The sequence below is a fragment of the Gordionus sp. m RMFG-2023 genome, chromosome 1, assembly GCF_954871325.1.
Source record: "Gordionus sp. m RMFG-2023 chromosome 1, tfGorSpeb1-WG-v2, whole genome shotgun sequence".
NCBI classification, from domain to species: domain Eukaryota; kingdom Metazoa; phylum Nematomorpha; class Gordioida; order Chordodea; family Parachordodidae; genus Gordionus; species Gordionus sp. m RMFG-2023.
The window spans coordinates 59,372,784-59,399,410 of NC_088775.1; the positions used below are offsets into that span (position 1 = coordinate 59,372,784).

Here is a 26,627-nt window from a genome sequence, read left to right on the forward strand (position 1 = left end):
GGTTATTGTAAAGTTAATCAATATTAATTATTTTAAAATTATCGACCAATTATTTTAATAATTTGGCTTAATATAAAATATAACTTTTTACCGAATTGAATAAATTATTTTGTTAATTTGACCAGAACAACTAAAAAGAAAATTAATTTTGTAGCAAGTGGAAGTAAAATAAATGAGAATTAGTATAATTTATACTGGCTAAATATTAAATAAAATTTAAATTTATTAAAAAATAAACCATGACTTAGATAAATATATTATAAAAATTTTTTAATTTTAATATAAAATTATAATTAAAACGATTCCTTCATGATACAAATATATTTTTAAATAAATTGTAACTTAATAAGATTGATAAACATGCTTTTAATGCATACTAGTTAATTATATCAAAATATTTATTCGCCAATAATATTTTAGAGTATTTGATTAAATTTAAATATATTTATGTTAAATTTGATCAATTTTAACCATATAAAGGATCATAACTCCTAGACGCATGTTCACCCCAGTCTAGGATTTTGTACAAATATAAAGCAGTGTAACATCTACAGGGAAAAAAATTTTATATGGCCATTTCCGGGTTTTTAAATATTAACCGGGTTTCTATCACATTCATTTATATCATATTAAAGATCTATTTTACCTATATAATTAAATTTACATTATTGCTCTAACTTTATTTTTATTTGAAATATTTTAAAACTAATGAAGTGCATTTTGTCAAAATGTACCATTTTTTTCGTTCTTTAAACCTTCATATATTAGCGAGTAAGTAGTGTAAGGAAGTAAAATGCGAGTACGTGGTGTAAGGAAGTAAAATGCGAGTACGTGGTGTAAAAAATTCTGAGGGAGTCACAAAATCGACTTTTTATTGATTTGATATTAACCATAATATATTTTTAAAACATATTTAATCCTCACATTAATTTTAAACACGTGAACAATAAATTCATTTTTCTGTACTCCAAGAGTATTTAACCTTATAAACAATCTCACATTTTTTTCAAAACTAACCTTTCTTTTTAAAAAAAAAATATATTTCTTTTTTTAAATATCAAACATAATACCAATCATACTTTTCATTTCTGCCCAAGATTTATTCTCAATTTATCTTATATATCTTGAAATTAGTTTTGTTAAAAAGCCCGGTTTGGGTCCATTTTTCAAAAAGGTCCGATTAAGATTTTAGCTAAAATAATATTATGTAAGCATCTAGATTTTGAAAATAGGTGTCCAAGCATTTCTGCTAGCTATGAACAAAATCTTTAAACTTGCATAATGTTATTTTGGTTATAATCTTAATAAATCAGCCCGAATTGGGCTTTTAACAAAACTACTATAAATCTCTGCAAAAATGAATATTTTTCTATTCCACAAATGTCTTATTTTTTTTATTCTCACTAATATATATCATAAAGCAAGAAACTCAATCTTTAACACACACCAACCAACTATAATAATCTTCATTTGCCATTTCATAAATTTTTTGTTCTATCACAATTCCATTCATTCTAAAAATAAAAATTCAATAAAATTACACAATTTTTCTTATAATATATATTTTTAAATCTCACCAAAATATAAATATTTTTTTATACTTTTAAATTTATCCAAATTAATATTTTATATTCCACAATCTTTTGATTTTTTTTATCATTATGTTTCATAGAGCAAGAAACACCAACTAACTCCAATAATATTTATGCCCATTTTACATTATATATAAAAAATTTTTTATTAAAAAAAAATTTCTTTATTATTTGTAAATTACTTCTGTTTACTTACACTAAATCACATCCCCATTCACTATACTGAAATAATTTAATTTTTCCTTTTCTCTTAAGTTCTTATCTTTCATTCAAGTCATAATCTTCCCCTTAGATATCATGGAACACTTTCCCACAAGTTTCAAAAAATAAAAAAATATCCAAACCAGGCCTTTTAACTAAACACAAAATCAAAGGCATCGTATGTCCTGAATCCAGAAAGCGAACTTCTTCTAAAACGTCTTGTTTATATTTTTTACTCATAGTGATACTTCCATATCATCTAATAATGACCACATATCTACCACATCAGACACATTTATTCCCCTCCCACCTATCATTCATGATGACATCAAAAACTCCCTAAAATCCGATAAACTTCCCATTATCTCTATAATTCCTAAAGGTTCCAGACTACAAATAGCCAAGCTCTCTCCATCTGACTTCAATCATTACTAAATAACTTTTGCTCTCTTAACAATTGGCTCAAACTTTTCTCATTTTCCTTCACCAACCTCCCAACCCAGAGATACAGAAATATCTAACAAATCAAAGACGCAACTTATCCCCTCTCCCTTAGAACTACTGCAACCTCTCACAAAACCAAAAACTTGTAGCCTAATTAAAGGCCAAGATAATTTCTAAAAAATAACTAATTTAAATATCAAATACACCTTCCGCATACTAGTATCTGATGACTCACCTGCTACTAATAATGAACAAAGCTACAACAAACTTAAATTAAGTACTCTACTAGTGGTAACTTCATACCGCCTCCTCCACCAAACATATTCCCAACTAATATAACCATAACCGAGGTCCAATCCTACAAAATTTAACAACATTCTGTAATAAAATATCATATGGATTCGTTTTCGAAGCCATCAGATCACTTCTGTTAGGTGATAAATTAATAGCACAAATAAGGACCTTCGACCAATTGCAATTGGGACTGTATTTTGCTAACTTGTTGAGAAACTCATATCTTCCAAAATTAAGGACACCGCAGCCTTAATTTTAGTACCTTACCAACATAGTATTGGCATCAATCATCTCCAAAGCAACAAAATCCTATTCAAAACACTCAAATATACCATTCATTTACCACTTTTCCTCAATTTATCTACTCCTACTATTGCTTGTCATCATATCTCCAATTCAAAAATTATCTACTTTCCTCATTAGAACAGATCTAACAAGGCGATCCTCTGGCTTCCGTACTATTCCGCATAGGCGTTAATAAAATGGTCGAAAATATTTCCGCCGATTATAATATTTCATTGCACATCTGGTCCATCGATGAAGTAATACTCCTTGCCCCCACCCAAGAGGTCGTAAGGGCATTCGCCATCATTAAAACACAACTTTCACTTAATGAGTGAAAACCGAGATTTGTCCAATAATCCCATTCACTAATAACTTCCATGCAACCAATTTGTCCCTTACTCATCTCGGCTCTCCAGTTGTTTCTTCACTAATGATTATCTAGCTTACTTCATTTTAAAAACATCTCCAAGCATCTCCCTCCTCATTAAGCTTTTTTTTCTTCTAAAAAACTTTTATTATATTCTTAAAATTCTTTGCACTCTTCAATCCACCTCAATTTTCAAACTTTCCTGATTCATTAGAGATCCTTAATCTCCGCTTTAATCAAAACTCATGGTTACAAGCATCACTTCCATGCAAGCTCAGGGTTATCGGTTTACGTTTATCACTTTTCCCGCTTGTTAGCTGAAGCCCAGACCATTTGGAACAATTCCGCAGTACTAAACACTCTATGACCCTCCTCGTGTTTACAGAAAGATTGGGATATTCCACTCAATGAAGGCTCTATTAATATAAAATCGAGCCTTGACGATCTCAGTTTTTACCACTTGACCAAAGATTTGGTTACGAGTTTCTGGAAACCATATCCTCCAAAAATCTTGATTTGCTACTTTCCGCAAATGAACTAAAATTTGCTTTTGGATTACGGCGCGACTGCGAGATTTTTCTATCTCACCAATGCAAACAGCAAACATTGTGAAACCAGCATAGCAAGGGATAAGCATCGCCTCCATTGGCGCTTTTGTCGAAGCCGCTTCCCAAGGCACATCAAATACAACGACATCATTTTGCGTAATCTCAGGCATTCCCTCTCGTTGAACCAACCGGCATATTTAAAACCGATGGAAAACGTCCTGATGGAATGTCCTTAATTCCTTGGACAAGGGGAAAGCTTCTGGTTGGGACTTCATCTGCATCGACCCAAATGCACCATTCAACCACAATGTCGATGCTCTCACCCTTACATAAACCCTTCACCAAATAGAGCTCCATCAATCCTTATTATTCATTCGTACCCATTGCCTGCACCATTCTTACCACTTTCGGCAGTAAAGCCTAATGCTTCTTAAGGAATTGGAGAGAAGGATACACGAAAAGACTGATCAGTCTAAAAAATCTCTTTCCTTATAACAAAGACGTGCTACTACAATTACTCGCTCTAACTATCTAAGTTTTATCTCTTATCTCTTCTATCGAATAATCATCCATGTCTCCTCATACTTTCATCCTTTTCTTCTCTATCCTAGCTTCTGTTTAGTATTTTTTTATACAACATTTTTTTATATCTTTATCATTTTATTATCCTAAATTATATTTTTACATTTATCGCATTTATTAAATTTTTTGTTAGAAAAAAATAGTTATATACTTTTATTTTTTTTATAATATATGATATTAGTTATATTTACTCAAATAAAGAAACAATTAAAGGGGAAAAAAATTTGAATTATAAATAAATAAATTTTTTCTTAAAGGTGATAAAAACTGAGGGTTTAACGTTGTTTTAGAGCAGAAACCCACATTATGAGAGCATAAAATAAGTAAGCAACATTTTTTTATATTTTATCCCATTTTAATTAGAAAATCATAGACAAAAAATATCAATCCCCTAGCCTCCATTTATATCGTTCTTTCAAAGTCCATTTAAAAAAAAAAAAATTTATGTAATTGAATAAAAACTTGGTACTTCCTAAATATAATTAAATTAGTTTTTTTTTGTTAAACTTTGTATTAGTTATAGAAAAATATCACAACTTTTTGAATCTACCATATATTTTTTGGAAAGTACTAAAAGAGAATTAAAAACAAATTATATTCATTAAGTTGTACTCAACGCATAAGAGAAATCTTCTTAGATATAAAAAATATTAATTTAAAATAGCACATGTGTCATTTCATAGCATAAATTAGAAACTTAGAATATATTATGTAATTATTTATAATGTACTTCAGGAGCACATAATTTTATTTAAGAATTATTTTGATGATTGAGAATATTTAAATAACTATTTAAATTAAAGAAAAAAAAGTATTATCCAAAATTTTAAATCAAAAAAGATAAATCAATCGAAATATTAAAGGTGCCCTTAAGATTATTAGTGATTGTGGAAGATATTTTAATTGTCATTTAGAAAAGGAAAATTAAATGATATTTTTAAACGTCAACCTTCACTCTTGAATTCTTTCCCCAAAAAATATATATCACCTAAAATAATAGAGTATTTATTTCATTGTCAAAATATAGTTTTTTTAAAAAAAAGTTAATTATATTTGGAAGTTATAAAATCTTCCTTTTTATTGTATAATAAATTAAATTTTAAAAAATTCTCTTCTTATAATGAACTTTCGTAAGAAAGGAAGGGTTTTGACATTTTATATATTTTATTTATGTTATAATTGAAACGACGATAAAATATAAAAAATGTTTAACATATTTTGTGCTCATAATATGGGCCTATGCTGAACAACCATGGAAAACCTTGTTTAAACAAAAGGTGTCCTATTACTTGAGTCATTATGTTAGATCCGTTATCAAACAAAGATCCTATATTGGGATCGAAAGTAGTCAATTTTTCTTTCAATTCCACCAACTGGTGATCTTTATCCTGAAGTTCTAATTGCTGGTCGGTCTTGTCATCTATCAATATTCTAAGGTGCTTTTGGAGAGTTTGATTTTTTCGCCTCAACTCTTGGCAAACCTTGGAGAGTCTCATAATTTGATTTTCCATCTATATTAGATTATGTAAATTATAAAAAAAAGGAAGATATAAGCATACATTATGATTTGTGTTTTTTTACCGCGATTAAAGTTAAATAAATAATTGATGCATTTATGAATACACACAAAACAAAATATAGATACTAAACTAAAATAAGTACAAATGTCCTTATTATTTAAATATGGAAGATTACTGTTTTTAAAAAAAATAACCCAAGTCATTGACGAATCCAGGATCTTCCTGTAAAAGGAACACTCTTAGGCTGAATTTTCTGCTACTTATTGTCGTTGGATATTTTATATTTTTATAAAAATAATTTTGAGTTTTCACTTATATTATAAAAATGCTTTTTTTCTAAGAATTTTGAATTATAGTAGTTATTTTAAAAAGCGATTAAATTTTACTAATTTTTCTTTCAAATTCTTTCTTATAGTGATATATTATATATATTTTTGGAAAAGAAGGGGTGGGGAATTTTTCAACTTAAAATGATATATAAGAGAAGGGGCAAAATTTCGATGGGATGATCCCACTCCAGATTACGCATCTGACTCAAGTACATCGAATAATGTTTACTAATTATGGAAATATAAGAAAACATTGCATTTTACAATTTTCCTCGCCTGTTGAGTTGTTATTTAGTTTTGCTATTATTAACACTTAACCATCTTAGGGTAAATGAGAAATTTTTGAAATAATAAGGTAGATTTTAAATGTATCTGTAAAATTATTTAATTATATTTGGATTTTATTAGATTTTCATTATTTTTATAATTTACATACTTTGTTAATAGATATAATTTTACTAGTGTAAATATTTGTTTTATTAGGGATGTCCAATATATGGAATCGGCAACTATTGGTGATTTTCGAGAAAAATCGGATAGGCCCGATATCAATACATACCGATCGTCCGACTTTTTCAAAATATAGGTTTTTCCGTCATAAATTTTATTGGAGTTTTTTAGGCCCAGTTATTGTAGACTTGGATATGTTATATTTTTATAAAAATAATTTTGGGGGTTTCACAATTTTTTATAAAAATGCTATTTTTATAAAAATTTTGAATTATAGCAGGGATGGGTATAATTACAAAAATTGTAATTCCTTATTACAATTCTTACCAAATTTTTGTAACTAATTATAATAACTAATAACATGATAAAAAAAAGTGAAATTTATTAAATAGCATATATAATTATAATAATATTTTATATTTAATTATAATTTTTTTATTTTTGAAAAATATGGTTTTCGATCAATATTACAATATGTAAGACATTTGCATATAAATTATTATAAACATTATATTATATTAAGAAATGCAATCAAGTTCTGTGTTACAAGATGGAATATCATTTATGATGTCTAAATAAGTTATTATGGGCATTTATATTTGAAGCACTTTTTATAGCTTCAAAAAAACAAATGATAATCAATATATTTTTAATATTCAAAAAAAATGTTCAATTTTATTTTATAATATCAATTTTTCAAATACGTTATTTAAAGGGTTCTATTATACTTATTTAGCAAAGTTGCAAAGGTAAATAGTCTTTCTACCGGTGCTGATGAAGATAATAATGTCTTATACTTCAAAAAAACTTTTTATCGTTGGATTCTAACCAATTATAGCACTTAAGGTTCAATATCATGGGGTAGAAATAAAACTATCAAATTAAAAGAAATTATCGTGACTGTTTTATCTCGGGAAATTTCGATTTATAGAAGTGTTTATTTAAACAGCTTCAATTAATGATTTAAATCAACTTGTTTAGCTATTGATTCAACCCATCAAAACTTAAAATATAGGTTTGATATAGTAGCTAAGAAAGCATAGTTTGATTTCCAATCAAACTTTAAATATGATTTTTTTTAAATTATGCTTTGCAATTCTAATAAAATTTCTTTAGTACACGAACTAGCTCTCTACAATATAGCCCAAATATAATATTTTGATTTATTTTTTGAAAAGCCTAATTTTAAGGATTCCATCAAATTCGCCCTTCACTTAGTAGCATCTGATGATTCATTTGCTACTAGTAACGAAGAAAGTTTCAACAAACTCAAATTAAAACACCCCTCCGGAGTTGATATCATACCTCCCCCTCCTCCCAATATTTTTCCTACTGATTTCACCCGCGCCGAGGCGAGTAAATCTATTCTATCCTTCCATCACGACTCTTCTCCCGGCTACGATGGGCTTCGTCCCATCTTCCTCCAGGATCTTACATCCTCATAGTCAGCCAGGTCCCAATTTTACAAAATTTAACAACATTTTGTAACAAAATAGCACACGGACTCGTTCTCGAGTCCATCAGACCACTTTTATTCGGTGCTGAACTAATCGCACTCGAAAAACCCAATAAGGATATCCGCCCAATAGCAATTGGGACCGTATTCCGCCGTCTTGTCGCTAAACTTATATCTTACAAAATTAAGGACAACGCAGCCTTAATCTTAGCACCTCATAAACTAGGAATCGGCATCCAAGGTGGCTGCGAAATAGCCACACACGCTACTCGTATCCAACTCCAAACCAACCCATTCGCCGCTCTCACTTTCTCCCACAAATATACCACTCATTCCCCACCTTTTCTCAATTCTTCCATTCCTGCTATTCCATGCCATCTCATCTCAAATTCAACAACTATTTACTTTTATCATCAGAAGGGATCCAACAAGGCGATCCTCTGGGCTCGATACTTTTATGCATTGGAATCAACGAAAGGTCAAAAACATTTCTTCCAACTGCAATCTTCCACTGCATACTTGGTACATCGACGACGGAATACTTTGCGGTCCCCCTAACGAGGTTGCTAAGGCATTCACCATCATCAAAACACATACCCATGCTATCGGTCTCTCACTCAATGAACAAAAAACTGAGATCTGCCCATTTCATTGCTATTCGCCCACAACTTCCACACAACTGAACTCTCATCCCTCAGTCACTCGGCTCTCCAGTCGGTGGTCTGGAATCCATCAATCACTTCTTCACTAACGCAAAAACATCTCTAAGTTTCTCCCTCCCCATCAAGCTTTTTTTCTCCTCAAAAACTTTTACTACATTCCTAAAATTCTCTATGCCCTTAGATCCACCTCAATTTTCAAATTTCCCAACTCATTAAAATCATTTGAAATCTCAAATCTCTCGCTGAAGAGATCCTTAATCTCCGCTTTAACCATAATTCATGGTTACAAGCATCACTTCCATGCAAGCTCGGGGGTATCGGCTTAAGCTCACCTCTTACTCTTTCCATCAGTGGTTTCATCGCCTCTCGCCCTTCATCAGACTCACACATTAGCCAGCTTTCTAACTTCCCTGACCTCTTATTAGCCGAAGCCCAGACAATTTGGGATAATTCCGTTGTCCCAAATACTCCACGCTCCTCATGTTTACAGAGAGACTGGGATATTCCACTCAACGAAGGCTCCGTCGCTTACGTAAAATCGAACCTCACGACGACGATCTCACAGTTTTTCACCAATTGAACCTAGGATCCGGTTACGAGTTTCTGGAAACCATGCCCTCCAACAACCTCGATTTGTTGCTCTCCGCTGACGAGCTAAGATTTGCTATTGGACTACGGCTCAATTGCGAAATTGTTCTTCCGTACCAATGCAAACATTGCGAAACCAGCGTCGACCGCTAGGGCAGGCACTGCCTCCATTGTCACTTTTGTCGTGGCCGTTTTTCACGGCACACCAAATGCAATGACATCATATTACGCGCCCTCAAATCAAGAGGCATTCCATCTAGGCTTGAACCAACCGGAATTTTTAGAACCGATGGGAAACGTCCTGATGGAATATCCTTGATTCCTTGGTTAAGGGGTCAGCTCCTGGTTTGGGACTTCACCTGCATTGACCCAAATGCACCATCAAACCATAACGTCGATGCCCTCGCCCTCGCCCTCGCAGAATCTCGGAAAACCATAAAGTAAAGTTCCTTAAACCCTTCTTTCCTATTCATACCCATAGCCTGTTACATTCTCACCACCTTCGGTAGCAAAGCTCAACGTTTTTTCAAAGAATTAGGCAAACGGATCCGCGAAAAAACCGATCAGCCTAAGGAATCCCTATTCTTACGCCAAAGACTTGCTACCGCCATCATCCGCTCTAATTATATAAGCTTCATCTCTTCCATTGAATAACCTTCCATATTCTAAACTTCCTTTTTTTTTATCCCCTATCCTTTATCATAAATTCTATTTCTACATTTTTCACCTTTATATTTTTCCATTTTAAAAAATTAATTATTTGCTACTACATTTTGACAACATATCATATCAGTAAATATTCAAATAAAGTAACCCATGACCGGAAAAAAAAGAATCAAGGTTATATAATTTATTTTATATATCTCACAAAATTATACAATCAGCCTCATCGTGGCAAGGTATATGGGCGGGGTACCGCCCAAAGTACCCCATGGAGCTCCTCGTCCGCCTACGACAAAAAGATATGACGACTATAAACGCCCTGATATAAGTGGAGAAACTGGTTAATGAGGAATAGGGTAAGAGTTACGACGTGGAAAGTAGGGAGCATGACGGGAAGAGCAGAAGTAGTCGATGCACGGCATAGAAGGCATATAGTTGTTTGTTGCATACAAGAGACCAGATGGAAAGATAATGGTGCAAGAATGATTGGCAGAACAAATGAAAAGTAAAAATTTTTCTGGTAATGATGGTAACGGCTTTGGCATATTAGTTGCAGAAAAATGCGTGGACAAAGTAATAGAAATAAGAAAAACCGGATAATGATTATCAAGATGATCTATGGTAGAAGGTTATGTAATATTATCTCGGTATTTGTTCCACAGGTTGGAAGAAGTAAGAGAAAATACAATTTGGGACAGTCTATTGGAGATGATATCGAGACTGGCAAATGAAGAGTGCATTATCCTCGCTGGTGATTCGAATGGACATGTGGGAGCGAGTTGTGAGTGTTATGAGGGAGTACATGAAGGTTTTAGTTATGACACGAGATGTCCAGAAGGGGAGAGAATTTTAGATTTTGGTGATGCTATGGATATAATTTTTGTTATACAATATTTAAGATAAGAGAAGTTGGTGACAAGTCGGGTAGTGCTAAAAGTGCAATGGATTATTAGTTAGTGAGGAGATATGATAGGAGCATAGTAAAAAATGTGAAAGTGATACCGAGGGAACAATGTATTGATCAGCAACGATAGAAGATCTCACCTTTAAAAGCGCCAGGATTAATAAAAGAAAATTTGTGCCAATGCTGAAGGTTTGAAAATTGAATGAGGGGAGGGCCCGATGTTAATTCAATATGACATGGCGATAAGAGAGGCGGAGGTGTTACAAGCATCTGGGGTAAATGGCAAGTGGGAAGCCATAAAGAAAGCCTGGGGGAGGACAACTGAGAAGGTATGTAATTGAAGGTGACATGCTCAACGCAGATGGTGGTGTAGATTCTGCCGTTGTTGCAAGGGTCAAACAAACATGGAAGAAGTTTAGAGAGATGTCGTCTAATCTAAAAAATAAAAAGTCTCTGAAGTTAAAGGGGAAAGTCTGCTAAGTTGTGTGAAGAGTTGTTTAGTTTACGGCGGCGAAACATAGGCAATGAAAGCGACTCAAGAAGCCAAATTAGAAAGAACAGAGATGATGATTAGATGGATGTGTGTGGTATCTCTGAGAGAAAGAAAGACTAGCAAGGAATTGCGAGCAAGATTGGGTATAGAAATGATTGGAGTGGTAATGCGAAGAAATAGACTAAGATGGTTGGGCTTGTGGAACGTATGACAAAAGATGACTGGGTATAGAGATTCACCTTGATGGAAGTAGGAGGATCAAGATCTAGAGGAAGGCTCAAGATGACGTGGACAAATGTGATAGGGGCGGATATGAGAAGCATGAATCTTACAAATATTGATGCTCAGGACCGTCAAATATGGAAAAAAAATTAGAGGGAAAACTGGCCTACCTGGGTTAATCTGAAAATCGCCATAAAAAGAGAAGGAAGAAGATATTAAATTTAATTTAAAAAAAATTATTACATAAAGTTTTAAAAGAACGTGAACGCGTTCCTTTTTTTGAAGGTGAACGTTCAACATAGTTCGATTTTTGTCGATGAACGTTTAACGCATTCGATTTTTTTAGAAAATGTTTATAGCACTAAATATCAACGATGCGATGACCGACCAATTGGTAATAGGAAGATAAACAACACTGTGACGATTACCCTTGAAAGTCAAAAAACACTTATGAACGATACAGGAAAAAGTAAAACGATTTATTGCAATTTGTGTTAATTAAATTTATAAACTATTTGTAACCTTTGTTTTTTTATTTGTAAATTGTCTCATTTTATCCCTATAAATTATTATATTTATATTATTTTATTTATTTTAAAATGGCAATTAAAGTTAAAAATAAAAATATTATATATATATCGATTATACACCAAAATCTAAAAAACATCAAATTTGCAGTTTAATGATGTATATTTTGATATTAATTAAAAAAAATTTTGTAAAATTTTATGAAAACAGAAATTTATATATTTTTTATATATAGACATTATATATCGATATATACATCATTAAACTGCAAATTTGATGGTGATTCCGAATATATTTAAATTTATATATTTTTTTAAAAAATTTACAAAATTATTTTTAATAAATCAAATAAAAATTAATTTTTAAACATAAATAGTATGTGTCGATGCAAATTTAATGAGGATTCTAAAGGTAATAATATATTTATTTATTAATTAATGATGTTCAATTATCTAACTATCAACAATAATATTTATTTTTTTATATTTTTTTTTCTAGAAATTGTTCAAATATTTTTATGAACAAAATTATTTTTTTACATTTTAGCGATTTTGCTAATATTTTTTATATTATAGTGATTTTGGCCAAAACGTTCAATATCCTTTTTAGATTTTGGGCAACACGTATTACTTGTTCTTTTTTGTGTTAGATAGAAACATAAAAGATAAAATAAAAATATTTAGTTTACTGTATGTTTTTTGGAATAAGTTGTTTAATTTTATAAAATTATTAAAATAATAACCAAGCAATTTTTTAATTAAAATATTGAATCGTAGTGGTTTTTAGAAATTATTTCAAATATCGGATCGGATAAATGAAAGAAACGGTGAATCGAACAGGACCTAATTATTAAAACTTAAAATTTTTACAAATATAAATAATATTTTGCATTAAATTTGGTTTTGTTCATTTTTTACCAGAATTTATACATAATTTTTATATGATAAAATTTTATAAAAAAAAACAAGGTTTATAACATTTTGTATACATTGTATTTTATTTTTAAATTATCCTGTAACTTAGATATTTTTTTGAAAAAAGACACAACATATCCAATCATGTATCTTTTTAAAATTTTGAATAAAGTCTTGTAAGGTATAAAAATTTGAAAAGTATCTGTATTCGAATTGAGCATTTTGCCCAACCCTTCTTTTTTTATAGTTATAAAAAAGATTGATATGATTTATTTAGTAAATCTCGCTAGCGCCCATATAGTAAATATTTGTCACTAGTAAATAAATTAATACCCCAATGAGCATTATAGCGAGATTTCATTAAATTAACAATTACAGTTTCACTTTCAGACAATTTCTTTTGTATTTCGTCGTCCCTTATCTTGAGTTGTTTCTCCAATTTTTCCACAGTGCTCTCCAAAGCATTCATAACTTCAAAATCTTTACTCAAATTGTCTTGATTTAATTTTTTTGATTATTTATATTAAATAAAAATTGAAAATAAAACCTAAATAAAAATTTAAATATTTCTTTCGTTTCATATAGTTGCTTTTTCTTATAGTAATATTTAAATGTATAATATATTTTGAATAATAACTCAAAAATTTCAGAAATAGGGCAGTTAGGTTACTCCCCTCCAATACTAAACGAATTCAAAATATGTCCATTTAATATTATAAGTAAAGATCCATGTTTAAATTTGTTATGTACAAAAATAAATCCAAATCGAATCGTAAGTCAAAAAAACAAATTAATTAGAAATATAAAAATAATCATATTGAATTTTAACTAGACGAACACTGATTATGATTCACCGCCGAGCCCACAAACATTTATATCTGATTAGGTTCTAAACACCACACATCTACTTTATCATGATCAAACCACAAACATACTTCCATTGTAACACCGATTTCACATCGAACGAAGTGAAGATAGCAATTTTATCTTCCCACTGTGACCTCTTAGAAAAAAAATCAGAACCAATTTTGCCCTATATTTTTTAAATTTTGAAGCCCGATCTTGGCTCGAAATTATTCATTTATAAAAAATTTTATGACGTTAGAGAGAAATTCTTATTATTATAATATTCCGTTAAGAGAAAACATTATTAGATTTTTTTAAAATAATTTTCAATCCCGAGCTCGGCCGATTTTAATTTTTCATAGCCGTTTTGGTATAATTTTTAGGATTACGGTCCATTTTAACCTGTAGAATCCTATAAATCGCCCGAAGTAGGGTTTCAAATCACTTTTTTAAATTTTGTTTAAATCAGCCGAGTCAAGAGTTAAAAATTATAAAAATAAAATATAAAATGATTTTTTCTATTAAGATACAGATAAAAATTTTCTGGATTATCAATTAATATTTCGGGCTGAACTGGGCAAAATATAAATAATAAATAGAAAAGGTGTAGCGATGTATAAATATTCTATCTAAAAAAAGTAATCTAGTATTGTATTTTAAAGGTTTCAGTTATTTAAGTTTAATTTTTTTTCAAAAAAAAGTACGTTACAAAATAAATATAACATTTGATAAGTATATAATTACGATTAAATCATCAGTTGACATATCAATATCATATTTAAATAAAACTTTGGCTAAAGATAATTAGGGCTGTGCCGATCCGATATTGCTTCAAAACAGATCCGATATTTATACTGATTTTTAATCACTACAAAATAAATATAACATTTGATAAGTATATAATTATGATTAAATCATCAGTTGACATATCAATATTATATTTAAATAAAACTTTAGCTAAAGATAATACATGTCGTTGAAAAAATTTTAAAATTTATATTTTTACAAAAAATTTTTTTAATTCATTTATTGTTTTACCAATTAATAAAAAATCCCGTCACTTTATTATTTATCAAAAAATTATTATATAAATATAGGACCATAAGAACAGGGATCCATTAGAAAGAGAGAGTTTGGATATTTCATGGTTTGGGGATACATCCATTTATTCAATATTTTAAATCCATTTTACCCTTAATCCTCATTTCCTTTTAATTTCAAATAAAGCCCATAAATGATAAGCAAAAAATTTAAAGCATCCCAAAATATAAGGGACGATAAATGAACAGACCATATAAACATAAAAGTCTCAATTATAACGAGATAAAACACAATTTAAAAAAAAAGTATAAAAAAGGAATTAATAGTATAATAAATATTTTTAATGATTCATTTTGTTTGTTAAGGTCTCCTAAAGAAGTTGTTTTAGAAGAAAATATAGTATTTTATTTTTATGATAATCATGAAATTGATAAATAAAATAATTAATTTTTCTAAATGCACCTTCTAAAGGTGATAACATTATTATTAATGAATAAGAGTAATTAGCAAAATCTAGTTGATTACATCTCGACTTCGAGGCACGATGAAAAACATATTCATAAATAATTTAAGAATTTTATCAATGGAAAAAAACATTATTTACAGAATTCGCTATTGATTATGTTATAAATGTGTTTTCATTTTTTCTTCCATTAATTTATCGAAATAATCCATTAATAAAGGTGTACGCATTTTACATTGTCTGTACAGTGGACAGGTAAGGTTAAATTCGTAAACTTTTGTTTATTATTTGAGTTTAAAGGACCCCTAAATATTTTAATTTGTTTATATATCTATTAGCTAAAACCTTATTTTTTTTAAAACATTTTTTTGATTATATTTTATTTTAATTATGTAATAAATAAAGATGATTTTTTATATTACTATAAATATGTAATTTAAAATGAAGGGGGGGGGGGGGCTTATAAATATTGCTGCCTCTTTTTATATCGTGAAGTCTAAGAGCCAAATATATAAGCTTTAACGCCGGTTTCCTTTTCAGGGTGTTATAATACACGTCCTTTCCATGATATGTCCACCCTTTTAATTATTCTTTTTACCGTTTTTTTCATAACATCATATTTTCGATATTTTTAAATTCTTTAAATAGATATTCTTATAGATTGAATCTACAATATAATTTGAAGTAATCTCTAAATAGGAAAAATTATCAAATCGTGGCAAGCCTGGCATAAAAATTTCCTATAAGGTCAATTCAGCGAGACTTTTCTCGCGAAACACTTCCCCTTTGCGAAATTATTTACGCGAAACCTGAACGGCAAAAACTTTTGAAAGAATACATTATAAAACTTCTATAGCGAATTTAAAGCGGCGAAACTTTTATCGTGAGTTTATCTGAGGGAAGTCATTATCACGATGGGATTACCATAAATACTGAATACATTGCATATGCACTAAATAAAAAACAACTTATATTGCTAGAATAGGTACTTAAATTATAACGCATGATGTTTTGCGGGTATTTATTTCTTTATTTAGTGGATATTGAATAATAATTGGCTTAAATGTGACCTATTTATGATGTGAAAAAATAACTTAGCAATCTCTTCCTGGTTTTTATCACTCATGGTCATAACTCATAGCAGAGTTGTTAAAGGATCTAGATATAAAAATGTGATATCTGTATCTAGATAGATTTTTGATTAAAATATCTGTATCTTGATATTTTAGATCCATTTAAAAAGTATCTTTTAACAACTCTGCTCATAAATATGAAGGGACATTTGAATTTAATTTTAATCCTGATAAATTTATAATCACTGCCACCTTTCACATAAATTTCGAAATTAAAAAGGGCGCTTAATACAATTAAGAGTAAATTTTAGAAAATATTATAAATTAGACATTTTAAATTTACTATGCGAAATAAATTCATATTCTAAATTTAACATGATCGACTATGCTCGGGTTAAAAATTAAAAAGCTTAGAATTTTTTTCTATACTTGATCAGGCTTAAAAATACTGAAATCTAAGGATTTTCAATAATTTTTTTAAAAAAATTCAAAATAATTTTGCCTATAAAAAATTTTTCCAGAATTTTTTTCGAGGAAATACTAAAATTACCTTCTTTTTAAGTGAATATAGATTAAATGTTTGTATTTAATTTACCATATTGATACACATTTTTGCTGGGGGAATTCAAGCCTTAGGGGGTTTTGCTTAATTTTTTAGCATAATAGTTCTATATGAGTATCAATATCAAATCAAGGCCAGTAAAAAAAATCTTCCTACCATAAATTTTATTTTCAACATTTTTCCACTTCCAGTAAGGACAGGTCCAGAGCCATATTTCCAGTTGGTGGGAGAGGGGATTTAGGAGGGCCAGTATTTTTGAAATAAAACAAATAGTTATGTACTTTTTGCTATTTTTATTGAAAATTTGTAAAAATAAATGGTGAATTCAAATCAAAATGAGTTCAACCCACCTTCCTCTGATTTTTTTAAAATTTTTACTAAATTTAGCATCTAATTCCAAACCGCGACTGAGATATGGATCTCTAAAGATCAAAAATGGGATATTTTAGGCAAAATGCCCGCTCTTAATTTTAAATATCTTTAGCTATAATTGGGTTAGAAGCGTCATTTAAATTTCTTTATATAGCCTAATGGTAGGCCTTTAAGTTATATAATGTTAAATATTTTCTTAAAAATTTTAATGCCAAGAACTGAAAATAGAACACCGGAAATGGTCATAAAACTAAATCGGTATTTTTTTTTCTCAAATTTTTTTTACATATGGATATATAGAACTACATAATAAATGTGCAAAATTTTATGTTGGGCCGAGTTCATGTTTAGTAGATATGATGCATTTTAATCATTAATCTATTTAACACTTAGTAATAAATATTTATAATATATTTAAGCTAAAATCTTTTAAATATTATATGTATTTAAATGAGACCTGCAAAGATACCATTTGAATAGTCCGGCCCGGATTTTATATTTTCAGACCCAGCACGAGTCCGGATTTTTTAGAATTTTAATTTTTATAGGTAATATAAAATATTTGGGTATATTTTTTAAAAAAAAAAGTATGAAAGGGTGAATATTCCAGAGCCGGCGTAGTATTGTAAAATCAATATCTAAAATCCGTATTGATAATTTATGACCGAACCAAACTTTTATGAATAAAATCTAAAATTAATGAGTCAAATTGGTACATTTAAATTTATAATTATAAATTTATATCAAGCAACAGATAAATATTAAACAATAAAAGAATACTTAGTAACAGGAAAATATCCTTTATGGATTGTATAAAAAATTTTAATTTAAATATAAATTTAATAAATGCATTTTCAGATCATTTTAATTGTATTATAATGTAATATATACTCAGTTTTTTGTGATAATTATGTTTCCTTTTTGGGATACATTTTCTTTTTATATTATTTTTCTTGTTATTTTTTTGAAATAAAATTATGTTTATTTTTTATATAGTATTAAGAAATTAGCCAGTTTTAATATTATTGCAATAAAATATATATACAAAGAAAAATAGTTGTTTCAGTTTAAAAGAATAATTTAAAACATTAAGATTTATGATTTTAAATTTTATTTTATAAATTTCTATATAAAAAATTTTGCATGCCATAAATATAAATGTTAAATTTTAATCAATTAAAAATATAATTATATCTGCATCTTAAAAATAAATAAGCCAACAGGAAATGATTAAAACATAATCAGTGATAGATATTCATTGAGATCCTTTGACATAATAAAAACCCTCATTTGTCAGTGATTAGCGCTTTTGTCTACTAAAAGGCTTGAGATCCCAATAATGCGATGGTAAATGAAGAAAACTTGTATACATTGTATTTATTTAAAATTTTCTGCAGGATGGAGTTGAATAAACATAATTTTAACCATAAGAAGAAAATTATTACAAATAATGAGTAAACAAATAAGAATTATATAGGATATCAAGAACTGTAAAATAAATAAATTCCATGAGAAAATTATATAAAAGAATAGAATAATTATTTTTATAATCATTTAAATATATTTAAAACTATTAAATCTATTTTAAATAAATTTTAACAAATTGAAAATGGCCGCCAATATTTTTGAAGTTATGGAAAAATATATAAAGAAAAAGCTACTTTCAGCGTACATATGAGAATCAAATATTAAACACCTTAGATCTATTTAATTTTTATAAAGCAAATATCACTGGAATTAATTAAACATAAGTAAAAGATTATGAATATAAATAAATATCTTGTTCAAAAGGTCAAACCCATTCCGAAATACAAAAGTATTATGGTATTATGCCACTTAGGGAAAATTAAATTAAGATTATTTTCACACGTGTAAATTATTTAATTTACAATATATAAAACTTAAATTTTATCTTCAATAAATTATAATCAAAAATTGATTTGTATTTTTAGTTATCTGAGAATTTATTCACCTAAAAATTAATCAAACACCTCCCCCCCCTTCCCCAAAAAATATTTTCCCAGATCATAAATTTTTAAATATTAAACATAAAATATTTGATAGCTTTTGACTTATTACAATTATTGATTAATATATACAATAGACTTATGATTAAAATGCCGTTTCTCCTAAACTAAAGCTCGGTAACTTAAAAATTTGCATATTTATTCATTAATCCTATATCTATATATAATAAAAATTTAAAAGAAAAACAAAACACCAGTTTAATTTTAAGTTTATGGTTTTCTATTTCCGGTTTTAGACATTAAAATTTTTTTAACAATATTTAACATTGTATAACTTTAAAGGCTTACTATTAGACTATATTAAGAAATTTAAATGACGCTTGTAGCTTAATTATATCTTAAGATATTAAGAGCATTTTGCCCATAATTCCCCATTTTTTCGACTTATATTAATTATATCTTAAGATATTAAGAGCATTTTGCCCATAATTCCCCATTTTTTCGACTTATATCTAAGCCGCTGTTTAAGGTTGAGAGCATTTTTTTCTTATTATAAAATATACAAATTCTTGTAAAAATTTTAGAAAAATCTGAGAGGGTCATATTAAAAATAATGTTTTTTTGTTGTGTCATGGAATTATTCATCAAATATAAATACAAAATAATACTATAATAAAATAAGACAATTTTGATTTTTAAATTTTAAGACAAATGAATTAAAAGGTAAATTTTAGGTTATTTTTTTCATATGCTAATTAAAATAAATTTTGTTTTCGTTTATAAACAATTGGAAGTACGATAAAAATAAAAATATTAACTTAAGTTATGTTCAAATATTATAGGTGGAAATAAGTAACTATAATATAAGGTTGCCTGAGTACCTCCAGGTGTTCGAGGGTAGTTCAGTTACACTCAACTAGGAAAATTGGCATTTTAAATGAATATTCGTCATCTTCATAATAAAATATTCCTCCTCTTTATAAAAATTTTCCTATTTTAAAATTTTAATATGCATTAATCTAAATGTTTAAGTATGATAGCGTGATATGCAGGAGTACTTTGCCATTTTTAATATCTTAAGCTTCTCTAGTAAAAAAAAGGTATCTTGAAAGTATTCGTCCTATTCATATAAAAATATTTAACCTCTTTCAATTTTTTCAAAATATTATTAATAGTTGACATGTATTGTAATATATAATTAACGTTTGGATATCATCGCTAAGCAGTTTTCCAATATCTATCATTTATCTTAATTGTTTAATTAATAAAATTTCGTAAACATTAACTGTTTTCCATGTTCAAGAAGGAGTGAGAAGAATCGTCACGGAAACTGACGAATTCACCAACACTACTGTCTTTTTGCCGAGGAATAAAAGGCGGAAATTTCTTATTGTTTTTTTCATTTAATGGTTAATGAGTGAATGAATATTTTATAACTAATATTTTAATATATTTTCTTGTTCATCCAATTAATTTGGCTAAATAAAATTTAAAACTAAAAATTTTCTAAGAATTTTGTTTTCCATTTAGATTTAATTGTTAGTGTCGAATTAAAATTTAATAACTAATTTTTTTTTAATTTGAGGGACGGGAAATTTTTTGGGCGCCATTTGGTCAAAAATATTATCGAGGCCAGGTTTAGGGGTTAAAAAATTTTCGCATACCCCCATGGCTACGGGTTTAAGATGATCAAGGTTAAGTTAGGTTTAATGAGCCCAATGATTAACATATTCTTAAAGCCTAATCCTATTGCACGATTCAAAAAACTTTGAGAAAAAAGCACATAGTATAGAATTGAATAAAATTTTACATTCATATGATAAATTTTCAGCTCACGAATGATTTTATAAATTTATTAAGGTTAAAATAATTAAAAGTTCCATCATTAAACAACCTATTAATATTTAAAACTTAAATAGTCACTATTAGTCATTTTCGCTATTGAATTCGCTGTTAAATTAGTGATATATGATTTGCGAAACAGAATTCATGATAAAGGTTTAGCTATAATAAATATTTTGATGAATTGGTATGAAACCTAAAAATTCGACCTCTGCGAGTCTTTGAAAATAATAATAAAAAGGTTTGATTAAAATCAAATCGATATTTATTCACCCACCTGATGTTCCTTACTCAATATTCTACAACTCAGATATTTGGATTCGAAAATACTCTATCGCGTTTTGTTAATTATGAATATATATTATACAATTTTAATTTTTACAATTATACCACGCGATATCAATTATTTCCTTTATATAAATCAGAGACCTGCAGGCCCGGCCCTAAACCCGGCCCGGGCTTATATTTTTTAAATATACCCAGGTCGGGCTGGGCCTAAAAAAAAATTTTTTAAACATATGCCGGGCCGGGCCGGGCCGGGCCTAAAAAATTTTTTTTTAATATATCCGGGCCGGGCCTAAGATTGTTAAACCCGGGCCGGGCCTTAATATTTTTTATAAAAATTTTTACATTATGAGTTAATGGTTATAAGATTATATTATATTATAGTTATGATTAATATAATATTGGGTGAAGGTTAACACTACCTAACACCCACAGATCGATCTAATTATTAATTTCCTGCAAATTTATTCAAAGTATTAATATATTTTTTTATAATTCATATCTAAATTTTTACAACATATTTTACCAAAACAATCAAATAAAGGAATATCTTTAATAAGCCCCAATATTCAAGTATTATTAATATATTTTTTTATAATTCATATCTAAATTTTTAGAATATATTTTACCAAAACAATCAGATAAAGGAATATCACTTCTTGAAGTTTGTAATACCTTTCAAAGCGAATAAGGAGAAATAAAATTGATTTTACTTAATATAAAGCATATTTTAATTGAAAAATTTGTTTTACATAAGTATCATTTTATTTCTTTTTTTCTCTGTCCCAAATTCAAGCAATTACGTATGTTTTCAGGGACAGATCGCAAGATGACGGAAAACTATATAAAAGATTATATTAAATTACAAGAGGCTCAGGAAGTAAATGAAATACCATAGACCAGTCAAATTACGACTGTTGTTAAACAAACTGAATCGTTTTATGACAAATGGGGCGATGGTTATTCTTATAATTACATAAATAAAAAAATAGATGAAACATTTAAGGTGGATAATTTGTTAGAGTGGTGGGCGGCTCATCAAAGCGAATTTCCAATTTTAGCAAAATTGGCAAAACGGGTATTGGCAAATCCTGCTTCAAGTGCAAGCTGTGAGCGGAATTTTTCCACTACTGGGAGAATTCTTGAAGAAAGAAGAAGTAATCTTCAACCTGAAAAGGTAGATATGCTTCTGTTTCTTCATGATAATTTGTGAATTTTTAATATCTTTCTTGAGTATAGGGTTTCGTCAATCATGCTGGTTTTTTACTTTGCAAACTGTCAAATATTTATTGCATTTATTATATTTACCTTGAGTCATGAAAGTTTTTAATCCAACATTTTTCATTATTTTTTTTACAATATTATATAATACAATTATCTTCTTTTGTTAAAAATTTATATTATAAAATAAATTATATTAATATTGTGCAATTAGATTATATTTTCAAAATACTATTTATTATACATGCATTTTTTTAAATAGCGATTTATTTTTATTTTATAAATTAAATAGTAAATTAAATACAATATATTATATTCTCAAAATATTTTCCATTTTTATAAATTGAATATTAGTTTTATTTTTTTTAAATGCAATATAAAATATAGTATATGCTCAAAATATTATTACCATTTTTATGAATATTAGTTTTATTTTTATAAATGCAATATAAAATATAGTATATGCTCAAAATATCCATTTTTATAAATAACAGTTTTGGGTCATTCCATATCAAATCGATCACTTTACAACCCGACCATCTCAGATTTTGTTAAAATTTGGTATTTAAGTTAAGAAAGTATTGTAAGTGACGAATCCAAAATATTAGAGTCTAAACTCTATTAGAATTGGAGATATAGGGCTTCAAAGTGGGTCAACTTGGTCATTTTTCGAAAAAAATGATTTTTTAAAATTGAGATAACTTTTATATTAGATGCACTATGTATATTTATTATGGCTCATTTTATAGCCCTAAGTAAACTCTTGAACGTATGTTAAATAAAATTAATTTTTAGTTTAAATATTTTTTTTAAATTGCGGTTAAAAATTTGTAATTAATTTTTTAAAATGTTAGACTAAATTTTTTTTTCCAAATTTCAGATATTTTGTAAAGAGTACCAAGAACTGTTCATATATAAAATTTCAGAGTGGGGCCAAAAAAATTAATTAGTTAAAATCGCATTTTAAAAAAATCCGCTAGATGGCGCAAGAAATTTAAAATATCAATTTTAACATAAAAAGTCATTCTAAGAAATTTTTTTTTATTCCATAATATAATATTTGTCGAATAATTAATATTAAGCGTATAATATAAATATTTAAAATAATTTTAATCTTTGAAATTAATTGAATTATCGATTTTTCGAAATATTTTTCCCAATAATTATATCTGTTACTTTTTTCCTGAAATTTATAATTTTTAAAATTAATTAATTTATGATTTTTTTATCTGTAACTTAATTTATAATTTTTAAAATTAATTAATTTATTAATATTTTATTAAATATGTTTTGTACAAATCCACTGAATCTTCCAAATCACTATTCCGTGAAAGATTTGCGTAAGATGGCCCTATGGATGACAATGTATCATAAAATTAAGAAAGGAGAATATACTTGTCCTAAGTGTCGCAAATTATTATATAAAAAGAAGAATAGTATTCCAATTTTAGAGGATAGCAATATCCCTACAACTTCAAATAATTTCTTAAACTCCACCGATATAGAAAATGATTATCCAATTAATGATGACAATGCGCAACTCCCTACACTTTTTTTAGAATCCTTAAATTCTACTTTAAATCAAATGGGGCATTCTCCAGTAAAAAAAAGAGACTAAGAGAAAAAGGATATCCCAAGAAAAAGCTCAGCAGAATTTCAAAAGCTATTGGGAAAATTCTACAACCAAAGATTAATAAAAATGATAGCGACTATTGGATAATTCTTATGAAAAATAATTATCCATTATTGTCTAAAACCCAAAAATATCAATTATTAACAACATTACCTCCAAATTGGAGCATTCATAAAATTAAAAAACAATAATGCTTCGTTTTATATGATCCGTAATTCAAAATACATTCATAGTCATAAGGGAATTCTTTCAACTCCTAATCCCAAGGCAGGTAAAACTATAGATCAAAACACAGTTGACGTAGTTAAAAGTTTCTATATAAATGACGAATATAGTAGATTATTGCCCGGAAAAAAAGATTGCGTTTCTATAATTGAAAATGATGAAAGGATTAACGTTCAAAAAAGGTTAATTCTTAATAATTTAAAAGAAATCTATATAAATTTCAAAACTATCTACCCTACTCTTAAAATCGGATTTTCAAAATTCGCCTCATTGCGCCCTAAAAATTGCATAATGCCAGGTTCAAGTGGCTCTCACTCGGTTTGTGTCTGCCTAATCCATCAGAATGTTAAATTGCTAATAATAGGTAGCAATTTAGCAACTTTGACAAAAAATAGGGATTTTGAGATAAAGACTTACAAAGACATTGTCCTAGGGACCAAGCATTAAGGGCTAAATTAGAAAATTTATTAATTGCACATGATATATACAGGATAACGTTCAAGCAATGGATAACTGTAGATAGAACCAGTTTAGAGACCCTAACACAAACTGCTGACGAATTTCTTAATTACTTATTTGATAAAATATTTATTTTGATTCGCCATTCTTTTATTACTGAACAAAAAAACTGATTCCATCAGAATCTTAAAAACAACTTAGAGCTAGATCATTATTTGTTAGTTATCTGCGATTTTTCTGAAAATTACTCTTTTATACTTCAAGATGAAGTCCAAAGTTATCACTGGGCCACTTCTCAGGTTACCCTACATCCATTTGGTATATATTATAAAGTAAATAATGTATTAAATCATATAAGTTATGTGGCCATATCCGAGTCGCTGGTACATAACACTTGTTTATTTCATTTATTCCAAAAAAAAATGATAAATTTTCTAAAAAATTACTTTTTATCTGAGCCAAAATACATTAATTATTATTCCGATGGGTCCGCGGCGCAATATAAAAATAGAAAAAATTTTATAAATTTGTGTTATCATCAAGTGGACTTCGCCATCCCAGCAGAGTGACATTTTTTTCCTACTGACCATGGGAAAAATGTTTGCGATGGAATAGGGGGAACCGTTAAACGCTTGCCTGCGCGGGCCAGTTTACAACGTCCTTATGAAAATCAAATAAAATCTCCCTATGAATTCTTTAAATTCGCCAGAGGAAAATATTAAAAATATTTATTTTTCCTATACCATAAAGAATACCAAGATGAGCAAAAATTTTTAGAGGAACGATTTTCAAGAGCTCTTTCAATATCTGGGACTCAAAAAATTCATGCAGTCTATCCTGTTAATTTATCACAAATAAATACAAAAAAATATTCTAGTGCTATTGAAGTCAAATTAGAAAAAATCCAAAATATAAAGCGAAATATTAACTAAAGATATTAAAGGGTATGTTACATGTTTATATGATAATAAATGGTGGTTATCATTTAAAGAAATTTTAATAAAATTATTTTAAATATTTATATTATACGCTTATTATTAATTATTCGATAAATATTATATTATGGAATAAAAAAAATTTCTTAGAATGACTTTTTATGTTATAATTGATATTTTAAATTTCTTGCGCCATCTAGCGGAATTTTTTAAAATGCGATTTTATCTAATTAATTTTTTTGGCCCCACTCTGAAATTTTATATATGAACAGTTCTTGGTACTTTTTACAAAATATCTGAAATTTGGAAAAAAAAATTTAGTCTAACATTTTAAAAAATTAATTACAAATTTTTAACCGCAATTTAAAAAAAATATTTAAACTAAAAATTAATTTTATTTAACATACGTTCAAGAGTTTACTTAGGGCTATAAAATGAGCCATAATAAATATACATAGTGCATCTAATATAATAGTTATCTTAATTTTAAAAAATCATTTTTTTCGAAAAATGACCAAGTTGACCCACTTTGATGCCTTATATCTCCAATTCTAATAGAGTTAAGACTCTAATATTTTGGATTCGTCACTTACAATACTTTATTAACTTTAATACCAAATTTTAACAAAATCTGAGATGGTCGGGTTGTAAAGTGATTGAT

The 26,627-nt window shown here is 28.1% G+C and overlaps 1 protein-coding gene across 3 annotated transcripts in view; it reads right to left on the bottom strand.

The window, feature by feature from the left end:
- Window positions 1–26,627, bottom strand: part of LOC135926668 (RILP-like protein 1) — a 77,250-nt gene that overhangs the window by 19,308 nt on the left and 31,315 nt on the right. For all 3 annotated transcript variants that reach the window (XM_065462600.1, XM_065462612.1, XM_065462606.1), the window contains exons 3-4: window positions 13,419–13,537; window positions 5,603–5,824 (exon numbers count right to left, since the gene is read on the bottom strand). In XM_065462600.1, the coding sequence (XP_065318672.1) occupies window positions 5,603–5,824; window positions 13,419–13,537 (341 nt within the window). The remainder of the gene's footprint in view (window positions 1–5,602; window positions 5,825–13,418; window positions 13,538–26,627) is intronic.